The sequence below is a fragment of the Borostomias antarcticus genome, assembly GCF_949987555.1.
Source record: "Borostomias antarcticus genome assembly, chromosome: 2".
Classification (NCBI taxonomy): Eukaryota; Metazoa; Chordata; class Actinopteri; order Stomiiformes; family Stomiidae; genus Borostomias; species Borostomias antarcticus.
The window spans coordinates 8212267-8224360 of NC_140235.1; the positions used below are offsets into that span (position 1 = coordinate 8212267).

At 46.1% G+C, this 12094-nt stretch overlaps 1 protein-coding gene across 1 annotated transcript; it reads left to right on the forward strand.

Moving 5' to 3' along the window:
* Positions 1-5996: 5996 nt before the first annotated feature.
* Positions 5997-7166, forward strand: tent5c (terminal nucleotidyltransferase 5C; the record flags this gene model as incomplete). Its single annotated transcript, XM_084461519.1, has 1 exon — positions 5997-7166. The coding sequence occupies one exon, from the start codon at positions 5997-5999 to the stop codon at positions 7164-7166; it is 1170 nt and encodes a 389-aa protein (XP_084317645.1).
* Between the last annotated feature and the right edge of the window lie 4928 nt (positions 7167-12094).

The window sequence follows — 12094 nt, forward strand, 5'->3', positions numbered from 1 at the left end:
GGGTGTAGGAGGGAGTCAGAGGGTAGTAGGGGTGCTGTAGGGGGGAGTCAGAGGGTAGTAGGGGGGAGTCAGAGGGTAGTAGGGGGGAGTCAGAGGGGAGTAGGGGTGTAGGGGGGAGTCAGAGGGGAGTAGGGGGGAGTCAGAGGGTAGTAGGGGTGCTGTAGGGGGGAGTCAGAGGGTAGTAGGGGTGCTGTAGGGGGGAGTCAGAGGGGAGTAGGGGTGTAGGGGGGAGTCAGAGGGTAGTAGGGGTGTAGGGGGGAGTCAGGGGGTGTAGGAGGGAGTCAGAGGGTAGTAGGGGTGTAGGAGGGAGTCAGAGGGTAGTAGGGGTGTAGGGGGGAGTCAGAGGGTAGTAGGGGGGAGTCAGAGGGTAGTAGGGGTGTAGGGGGGAGTCAGAGGGTAGTAGGGGGGAGTCAGAGGGTAGTAGGGGTGTAGGAGGGAGTCAGAGGGTAGTAGGGGTGTAGGGGGGAGTCAGAGGGTAGTAGGGGTGTAGGGGGGAGTCGGAGGGTAGTAGGGGTGCTGTAGGGGGGAGTCAGAGGGTAGTAGGGTTGTAGGGGGGAGTCAGAGGGTAGTAGGGGTGCTGTAGGGGGGAGTCAGAGGGTAGTAGGGGTGTAGGGGGGAGTCAGAGGGTAGTAGGGGTGTAGGGGGGAGTCGGAGGGTAGTAGGGGTGCTGTAGGGGGGAGTCAGAGGGTAGTAGGGGTGTAGGGGGGAGTCAGAGGGTAGTAGGGGTGTAGGGGGGAGTCAGAGGGTAGTAGGGGTGTAGGGGGGAGTCAGAGGGTAGTAGGGGTCCTGTATGGGGTTGAGTCAGAGGGTAGTAGGGATCCTGTAGGGGGTTGGATCCAGCCTCCTGTGATGAACTGGGATGAATGAATCACCCTCTAGTGCTTTGGAGCACTTGCCTAACCCAATAAGTCTCTTCCAGTGCGTCTGAATGAAAACACACCCATTGTGCTGTTATCATACTCTTACACTCAAATGCATGAACTATTGAATAATGACCAACAACTACCTCTCTAACTATCCAATATGGTGCCATCTGCAAGGGCTGTGTGGCGAATTAAAGGTTCAGCCAAGCTGGCAGGTATTGTTCAGACATGTTTACAATTAATTCCATTAATGCCTAGTAATTCCTTCCATCCCCAGCAGGCTCACACGTGCGTACTGTTGCAAATATTCACATATGTCCTCACTGGTGAGTTGGGCTGGTGCAGCTCTGTGTTTATGTTATGGGTCATCCTGGGGTTTTAGCTGGCTTGCCTGTCCTCGAATGGGGTCTGCATGAAAAAATGGACCTCTCCATCTCTCTCTCTCTCTCTCTCTCTCTCTCTCTCCATCTCTCTCTCTCTCTCCATCTCTCTCTCTCTCTCTTTCTGACAGTTTGAAGTGAGGTTCTTGGTTAAGTGAGAGTGAATCAGAGTTCATATAATCTCCTGATGATGTCGCTAACGGGGACATGTTCCTGAAACAGTCGTCTGGGATCTACTGTATACCGAGTCTGATGGATTTGACTGCTTATGACAATAGTCGGATGTGAAATGTTCTGATCGTTTCCTTAAAGGTGGAGGATTTCAGATTGGGTCCCGGCTTGCCTGCAAATAATGTCTCAAACCAGTGTGAGAACTTTAAGTTGAGAAAAACAATAGTGACTTGGAGAGTGAGCAGACGGGATGCTCTTCAGTGTCCACTAGCATCTGACAACCCAAAAGTACACTCCAGAAGAGAGACGAGCTACTTTCTCTCGCAGTTTGATTTGGGTTCAGTTAAATGTAAAGAGTATGTATGTTAGAGACAGCAAGTTGCTGCACAGCACTATAAGAATGAGGATTACCTCCTGCTTCTCTAACCTCACTCTCTCTGCGATTATAGAGAATGTGGATTACCTCCTGCTTCTTTAACCTCACTCTCTGCCATTATAGAGAGTGCGGATTACCTCCTGCTTCTCTAACCTCACTCTCTGCCATTATAGAGAGTGTGGATTACCTCCTGCTTCTCTAACCTCACTCTCTCTGCCATTATAGAGAGTGTGGATTACCTCCTGCTTCTCTAACCTCACTCTCTCTGCCATTATAGAGAGTGTGGATTACCTCCTGCTTCTCTAATCTCACTCTCTCTGCCATTATAGAGAGTGTGGATTAACTCCTGCTTCTCTAACCTCACTCTCTGCCATTATAGAGAGTGACGGGCTCATTTATTTTCAGATGTGCTCTATTAAACCATAGTTGCTGAGCCACGGCTGCTGAAGGCAGTCAAGCCCTCATGTAGGCCTACATACGTGTCTGACCTACTCTATGTGGAACGACACAGAGGGTTCCAGTGCCCTATGTTCCATTATTGAGACCTGAATTTAGGATGCTTTGTGACTTTAATTGGAGACTTGAGGCCTCTCCTTCATTCGCAGGTTCAAATCACTCCAATTTGATCAGATCCACAAGAGCTGAAGGGATCCATTTAGAATCCAGACATTGCCATGGCAGGGTATTGTGACACATCCATGTTGTCATGACGGTGGCCCTGCGGAAGTGAGGGGTGCTCTTCTGCGTCATGGTTATACGATAGCCTCTGGGGGGGGAGGGGGGTGATGAGGTCAGAGGAAACGCTGGACTATTAACATGTCCTTGTATGAGTCACTCTGCAGACAGAGGAGATTAGCATGGATGTCTGCAAGCGTAGTGGAGTGTTTCATGTGTTAATGGTACCTGCTGTGTGTGTGTGTGTGTGTGTGTGTTTGTGTGTGTGTGTGTGTGTGTGTGCGCACATCCATGGCATGTACAGTGAGTCACATTTAGTTGGCGCTGTGCCTAACAGCAGCAGGTGGCAGTGCTCCTACCTCTCTTGTTAGAGCCGCAGGATAAACAGAGCCCAGAACACACACACACACACACACGCTGCACACCCTCCTCCAGCTACCGCACTGATCCGGCCACTCACAGCAAACGCACTCCACACAAACATGGTGATCCTCATCCTTCCTGAAACAGTATTGGGTAACCTGTATGTCATCCGTACCAGTGATATGGAACATGACAACAACAGCCCCACAGTCAGTCAGCTCATTGTTTCTTAACCTTTACTGAAGGAAAGACTTTTATTAGATGCATTGTTTATGTGAGGTTTATTCTAAACTATAGGCTCAACCTGGACAATGAAATGTCATATGGAGGACTAGTTGACCATCTAATCCTAATCCCAGAACATGCAGTGAAGCATTGTGTTTCTTTCATTGTGGCAATGCTAATAGAGGCTGGAAAGTCATCTTAAATGCACTTCTGTCACTCACACTGTATCAGTCAGTAGTGTGCATGTGCTACACAGTCCCAAGGCCCAGAGGAAGCCAGCTGCAGCGTCTCTATGAAAGTAAGAAAAGCAACTAGGAGCAACACTGATTTCACCTTGAGCGATGTGACATAATGAGACATGAGCATAGCACATGAAAATACTATATAGATCTACTGTATGGTTGAAGTGGGTATGAGCTAGATCAATGAAGTCATGTGTTTGTAATGTAGAATCAGTGCTCCACAACTTACTGTAGAATTCATCAGTTTCAGATCAATTTTCTGAACACTGCCCACTTTAACACGTGTGACCCAACTCTGCTGTGATTATGGACCAATTCTAATAAAGGCGTTCGGCATTTTCGACCTCCGTGTCAGATGTATTGGGTTCTTTGTGCTCATATTTGTCATCATCTCTCTGTCAATTTTAGGTCCATAGGCTAAAGTCTTGCCTCACACTGAATGGGTCAAACAGGGGTTAAAGGTCAGCTGAGAGATAGTGTAAGATAAGAGGGAGGTGGAGAGAAGAGGACTGCGTCAGGGGAAACCACCGCCAGTTTCAGGTCTGACTGGTAGTGGGTGCGTTGACTCACCAACTATGGACTGTTCTGCTCCAGTGACTAATGCTATCACGGGTAACACCTGCATCATTTGAGTTTGCGTAAAAGAAAATAACAATGTATGGAAACTGCTGCTGTGTGGAGTTGGAACCTCCCCAGATGCGACCCTCTAACTGACCCAGGATTTCCAGGGAATCACTGGGTTATCTGCATAATTTCAGTAGAAGTCTGGCTTTTTATTCCAAAGAGGGGAGTGTTTTCTGTTACCTATGACTCATGAGACTGAAAGCTTCTTTATTTTATTTTATTGTCTTTTTTAGCACAATGAATTGCTGTTTAGTGTTTTCTGTAATTAAATGTTACTGAGAGCAATATTGTCAAGGATTTCAACAGTAGGCTAAATAATTAACAGACATGTAGCTTAAGCTTTCTTAGTTTGACCACAAGTGACAATCTACACTATAGTTAAGTGGTTGTGGGTTGCTTCGATGGTGTAGCCTACAGTAGGCTATGAGAACAATTTAATCTTGTCTGTTAAGTTCAGCTTTTTACCTTGCAGGCCCATTTGAAAATGACCATTACTACCAAAGCAACATATTTTGTGAGTTTTCTACTTTTTAAAATAAATCTAACATCCATATAAATTGATGAGGAAATGTAGCCTACAGATATCCAAGAGACGCGCAGGCTTCGCCTAAACCATGGAAGTGAAAACTATGTTGTAATTTTGGTGTTTGTCAAAGCAGGGGAGTAGGGGACTACTTCATTCGGAGGCTGTGGACACCCCTGGTTACCTAGCAACACAAAAACCTTATTGACCAATCAGAGGCTTTGCTCGGCGCATTAATACCAGCAAATAGAAAGTCATGGTTGTTTTAAAATTCCCAACCTAGCTGACAAGCTATCCACCATGATATTTCAGAGTTTGGATGAAGGTAAATATTTCTTATGTTATTTTTCATACGTATATTTATGATTTATATAGAAAACAAAATGAAAATCGATGTAAGCGTGCCGGTGCCGAGGTTGTAGCACTACTGGGGCTGCGCGTCTGTCTCAGCCAGTTGTTATTCGGCTTATAAGGAAGGCGTTTCTTCGCTTGGTGCGTATAACCACAGGCACTCGGCTGCGTGTCTCACAAGTGGATGTATTGGCGTGCACGAATGTCCAGCTAACGTCTTCTTTTACGAATTGAATGCCTTCTGAAGATATCTTTGAAACCGTATGTACATTTTTGTCACTTTTATTTGCTGTTTGTGTGTGTTCCACTCTTTGCAAGTTAGCCTACTAACGTTAGTTGCTGCATGCGATGACTAAACAATCTGACTTGCCTGTTAACGTTAGCTAACTTAAATGTACGTTAATGAGATGTGTGACTTGGCTCTCTGAATTCTGTTTACGCTAGCTGTTTATAATGGCTGACGCGTTTGTAGAAGTGGACTGCCAGCTAATGTGCTTTGCATGCGTGAACTTGGCGTTAACGTTACTGGTTGTTATACGTTGGGTTTTTCATAGCTAACGATATGTCTTGTAACTACAGGCAGGTAGCACACGTTAACATTAGCTAACGTTACTATTAACGCCTAGCTAGGGTTAGCTAAAGTTGGGCTACAACACGGTTAACCTCTGGGGAACCTTTCATTTTTCTCGTCAGTTCTCGAGTGAAAAGCATGTGGGCTGTTCTAGAAGCTCGGCGTCACCCCGTTCTTTTGTAGTTGAAGAGTAAAATATTTGTGTTGCACTGTCGTGGTCATGCTGGATTTGTTTCTGTTCATTATGTACAATAGGCCCTTTATCCACGTTCAACGTTTCTCTAATTTAACAATTTAGCAACAGTAATTTTGACTCATCTAAATTCCATTCATACCTTTTGCTAACTTTATGTTTTCATTAAACTAATGTAATGTGATTTGTTGTGCATTCTGCTGTTCTAAGTAAACTTTTAGACAAAGGTGAATGGTAATGCTGGCACAATGTGAAAGGAAATGTTTTATCTAGCCTGATTAGATATGGTTTGATAGATTAAATAAGATAAAAATATGAATAAACAACGCAATTCAGTTTTGAAATATCAGGTGGAAAAACGTTTGGATCAGAATACACTTGAGATTTTCTCAAACCTGTTCTCTGTTCTCTCTCCCAGTGATTTGAAGCAATTTGGAAGATGGCTAACAAGGCAGACTCAGCGAGCGGTAGTGAGAGCGTGGCCCACAGCGTCCTGAGCTGGGAGCAGGTGAGCCGACTGAACGAGGTCCTGACGGAGGTGGTGCCCGTCCACGGCCGGGGGAACTTCCCCACGCTGGAGGTGCGTCTGAAGGACATTGTGCAGATGGTGCGTGCACGTCTGGAGCTAAGGGGAATTAAAGTGAAAGACATTCGCCTGAACGGCTCCACGGCCAGCCATGTGCTGGTCCAGGACATTGGCTGGAGCTACAAGGACCTGGATATCATCTTCAGGGTGGACTTGCCGAGGGAGGCCGACTTTCAGCTCATCAAGGAAGTGGTACTGGGAACTCTCCTGGACTTTCTCCCCGAAGGGGTGAACAAGGAGAAGATCACTCCCATGACCCTCAAAGAGGCCTACGTTCAGAAGCTGGTCAAGGTCTACACGGAGCTGGACCGCTGGAGCCTCATATCCCTGTCCAACAACAACGGCCGCAACGTGGAGCTGAAGTTCGTGGACTCCATCCGCCGGCAGTTTGAGTTCAGCGTGGACTCCTTCCAGATCGTCCTGGACTCTCTGCTCTCCTTCTACGACTTCTCCAAGACCCCCATGTCGCTACCCTTCCACCCCTCCGTGGTGGGCGAGAGCGTGTTTGGGGACTTTGCCGAGGCGCTGGACCACCTCAGGAACAAACTGATCGCCACCAAGCGTCCGGAGGAGATCCGCGGCGGCGGCTTGCTCAAGTACTGCAACCTGCTGGTGCGGGGCTTCCGGCCCACCTCCGAGGACGAGTTCAAGGGCCTGGAGCGCTACATGTGCTCGCGCTTCTTCATCGACTTCCCCGACATCGGCGAGCAGCAGCACAAGCTGGAGGCCTACCTGCAGAGCCACTTTGTGGGTGAGGAGAAGAGCAAGTACGACTACCTCATGATCCTGCGCCGCGTGGTCAACGAGAGCACCGTGTGCCTCATGGGCCACGAGAGGCGGCAGACGCTCAGCCTCATCTCGCTGACGGCGTTCCGGGTGCTGGCGGAGCAGAACGCCATCCCGGACGCCTCCAGCGTCACCTGCTACTACCAGCCGGCGCCGTACGTCCGAGACCACAACTTCAGCAACTACTACGTGGCTTCATGTAACCAGAACATTCCAACATGGCTGCCATGTAACTGAGACGCACAGATGACAGAGCTGCATTGAGAAGAAAAGTACACCAAAAAAAGAATTGGGCTATTGCTGGTATTCCCCCTCTGTAGGCATAAAAGATCTATTTAAATGGACAAGTGTTTTGTTTTGTTTTCGGACTCCCTTCTCCTTTCTCATTCCTTGGCTACAGAGGTGTCAAGATTGTTGGATCCAAAGTGATTTTTTATTTTTATGTTTGGATTACTGTTTTTTTTTTTTTTTTTGACTTTTTCCCAGATTCTAGTTGTTTCCCCCTTGTAACCTAATGTGAGTTTCAAATGAATGCCCTGATTCAAGAGTGCGTTGTACTTGGTGCCTTAACCTCAGGTTCCCCCCTAATGTAGTCAGTATATGGTCCATCTTTAAACAAATGCTCCTGGGTGTGTTGGAAGAAATATGAAAACAAAAAAAAACCTGAAAATATTTGTAGTGAAAAAAAATAAGTATAAAAGATAAGTTAAAAAAAAAAAAAAAAGTGAAGCACAGGTGTTGATGGTCATCCCTAAGATGATGTGGTGTTTCTGTTTGTGAGATACTACGACTCCAAGATAGATCTCCTCTAGGGACATCCGAGGGGAAAGAGTAAGAGGAGTCGCTCATTTATTTTAATTGAATCAAAATGAAAATGAGAAGTTCTCTGGGACAAGTGTCCCTTTAGCAGCAGTGTGCTCCAGCTGCCAGAGTAGACTACAGAATGTGTTTTTTTTGTTTTTTGTTTTTTTCCCCCACTGTGAATGTCAGAGGTAGGAGCTGTGAGACTTCCCGCTATGCATTTGTTCAACCCCTCATTCAGTGGAGGCTGGATTTGAGTGTTAATCTCCATTATGATGGTTTGGGCCTCTTTGTTTTACGCCACAGATCTATGAGCTGCTGTGTGTCTTGAGGAGTTATTTGGTTCCAAAGCTTCACCGGTGACGTCCACATGTTAGAGTTTGGATCTGCATGGTGGGAACTGTAGGCCCCTTTAGAGGAGAAGGCGTCCCTCTTTCCTGGAGCTGGCTTGTCTTGGAGTAAGGCTGACTGTCCCTTCCCTTAAAAGGACAGGCACATGGCCGGCCTCTGGAGCCCCATGGCAGGCCTTTGCAGGCTTGGCGTCGGTGTGAAATGGGATCCCAGTCGGGTGCAAGTCAGCCAATGGCTATGACAGCATGACAGCAGTCTATAATTATGCCGGAGGTACTGTGGGAGGGGAGGAGGTCTGGCGGGGGGGGGCTAAGAGGGACTGACTCATTTCTTTCCTCCCAATGTGGCTGTTGGGATTCGGCCTGAACCCTTTTCTGGTCACTGGAGGACGAGGGAGTACCCCTGGCACATTCAGAAATGTGAAACTGTGGCAAAGTGGAATTTGTGCTCCCATTTTGGACTGCTCTAGATTTCTGTGGCAGAAGTTTCAGTTGGTAACCAAGGCCCCCGTCTGTACCGGTCCCCCATTCAGACACCTATCTGCCTGCCTTTGACTTGTCCATTTTAATTTTCAACCACAAAACTGCTCTTCCTGTATTTTGATAAGATCTCTCTAAACCAAACCTGGATCTGGCTACAAGGCTTTTGTTGATGGATGAGCTGTGACTCAGAACAATAGTCTCTGCCCCCTGGTTCTTGGTGTCTGTTCTGAGAAACCCAAATGTCTGAGCTGCTCTTAAACTCCTGATATAAGTGTCAGCTGCCCCCTCCCCCCGTTCTCTACCCCGCCCTGCTGCTCTCACTCGCCGGCTGCTGCTGCTGGAGCTTGTGCAAATGTGCACAGCCAGATAACCGTGTCCTGGTGCCTCTTATCTGCCCCACTGGGCTCAGAGGTCCCGGGAGGTGGGGGTCAGTGTGACCACGCTCTGGGACGGACCACTCCCCCGGGTCAGGGCTCTGGCTCAGAAACCCAGCGCAGGCTGAGCCACTACCAGCCTTTCACACTGGGCTAGCTGACACAGTCTGGACCGGAGTCTGAACCAGCAGCTGAGCACTTATGTGCCTTCACTTGGGGGGTGCCTTTACTTAAGGGGTGATTTAATTTGTGGGGGGGTTGAGGGGTATGCAGCAAGGTGGATTTTTATTTTAATGTTCCCACCCCACCCCCTTATTAATACGTTGGGACTCCACTTTCATTACTGTGGTAGAGATTTGTGGAATGAGTCTTGGGTAGCCAAGGTTAAGACACTGTCTGAATTAGGGATCCACAGTAGCCTTTCTTGTACCATGTGCAAGTTCTGTTTGTTTGTTTTGTTTTTGTTTGTTTTTTGTCCTAAGCCCAACCCCATACCATGCTATCCTTAACTTAGCTGTCTAGTCATTCCAGTAATTTAGTCACTATTCTGCCCATCTTTTAGGAATATATACTCTGCCCCCACCCTATCCAAACCAAAGCAAAATCCCAAGTGCACTGACAAGCCATACATGATACTAGTCTGAGGCCCACAACTTGTACACCCCTCGCTGTAAGCACTTTAGAGGTCTTGTCTTACTCCAAAACCCAGTTAGCTGAGAATGTCCATAATCTACCAAGGAATGGAGTTGAGCTGGTTCTCAGGGAGATGACATGTGTTCAAGGGCTGTTTTCTAGGGCTGTTTTCTATCTCTTGGGGTAGGTTAGCCACATGGTGACCTTTTTGAAATCTTATTTTGAAATGTTCCCACTTGTTGGCTACTGGATTCCTGTCTTTTGTATCTGTCTCTGGTCTATTGCATCTGAAGGTGTCTCCCCACTGAAACCATTTTAATCAAGAGTCCAATTCAGAGTGGTGGTCTTCTGCCCCTGTCCTGAGTATAGGGAGCGCATCTTACTGCATCATTTCTGTAGAAAGCCCCCTTCAACTTACTTATTCAAGTGAGATTATCTTTCTAGTGGAGAGAAGCTGCCAATCATTCCCAGATATGTTTACCTACTGAAGTGATGAGTCCTGGAACTGCACTCTACACCAGCAGCCCGCTAGCTTCCTAGGCCCAGAGGTGGAAGACCACTGCTGTTGAACTAGTCAATCCTGTGTCTGTCTGCACCGTACACTGTCTGGATGTGTTATGACTGGGGTCTCTACTGTGAACACCTAACTATTAATGACTAGTGAAGATGGTGTTATTGGCACCTAGCTAAGAGTGGATGGGATCTATAAATGTTTCATGAAGGTCAAAACAAGTCCAGCCTTTGCATTTTTTTTTTTTTTTTTTTTTTTTTTAAGCTCTCTTTGCTTTAATTCTGTGATGTTTCTGTTAGAATCCCCTCTTCCTCTGTCTCTACCCCGTATATCCTTGTCCATGTGTTTGGGGTTTGCTCTGTGTATTAGTACAGTGCCTATGGTGCCTGTATATGTATTTTCTTATAGGGGCGTAGAGAATGGGCGGATTCTGGTTTGGCTATGCTTGTCTGAAGAGCAAGTCGTCCCTTGGATGTGATGGAGGCCTTTTCAAAGCTCTCTTTATTCCTGCATTAAGAGTTAAGGGATTTACAGCAGATAGTGAGTGTGTTTGTGCGTGCGTGTGTGTTTGTATGTGAGGATGCCTATGGATGTGTGTTCAAAAAGTGAAGGAAAAAAAAAAAGAAATTGTCGCACTAATATATACTTTTTGAAATAGTTGATGCAGAAGAACTTCTGTCAGCTTAATGATTAATGACTATGGTGATGATTATTAGCGCCATTATACTATTTCATTTTTCAGCACTTTTACCTCACCTTAGCTTTCCTTTTGGGTGGAAATGTACATCAGGGAAATATGTTTGAAGAGGAAAAAATATAATAAAGTATTGAACCCCACATTTTTGTTCAATTGATTGATTATTTGATTATTTGTGTCTTATCTAAAAGTACTTAAAATGGAAACACTTGTACGTGGGAGGCTCTGTACATATGAGATTCTGTCAGAAATAACGTATTGACATTTCAGGCATTTATCTTTTATTCTAGAATAGCAATCCAAGATGTATTTTTACTTTTTTCTTGACAGCTTCTTGAGTTGAAGCCAACTGCTGAGGAAGTCTGTGGTACATGTGACTCCTAGTTGTAATTAGCTGGACCATCATGCAAATGATTTAAGTCATATTCAAGATGTTAGGCTCAAGATGGGTCCTTAGCACCTCACACAAAAACCACAGTGATGTACTCTTAACTTATTCTCTCCACAGGCTGGACAACTGGGAAGGTTGGAAACGGCATAGGACTGTTTCATGTCAATCAATCAAAGCTTTATTTGTATAGCGCATTTCATACCCAGAGGCAACACAATGCGCTTTACAGAGAACAAGGGAGGTGGGCATACGACCCACTCTCTACATATTCCAGAGGGAAGCAAAAAAAAGGACTGTTTCATGTGCAAATTACCCATCAATAGAAGGAATCGGAAGGAGATTTATTTTGGGCAAAGTAGGTTTTCACACATACAAAGAATTTGCTTTGGACTATTGGTTGATAACAAATAAACAAGATGTAAGGGAAAGGCGGAACAGCACAATAACAGAATTATGATTTGAATTTTTAAAACTAAGAAATGTGAGTTTTTACAGCACTGTATTTGTCAGTAGTCTGTTTGCTCATAAAAGCATTGCCATGCACATTTGAATGTGTCGTGTGCTCTGTGGGTCTATACTGTACGTCTCCCAACCAGTTATATTGCATGAACTCAGTACTCAAAATGTTTCCAAATTGTTTCTGACCAATGGCTGTTCACTCAGACACCACCTCACCATGTCATCATCTCACCATGTCATCCCCTCACCATGTCATCCCCTCACCATGTCATCTCACCATGTCATCCCCTCACCATGTCATCATCTCACCATGTCATCCCACCATGTCATCCCCTCACCATGTCATCATCTCACCATGTCATCCCCTCACCATGTCATCATCTCACCATGTCATCCCCTCACCATATCATCTCACAATGTCATCATCTCACCATGTCATCCCCTCACCATGTCATCATCTCACCAT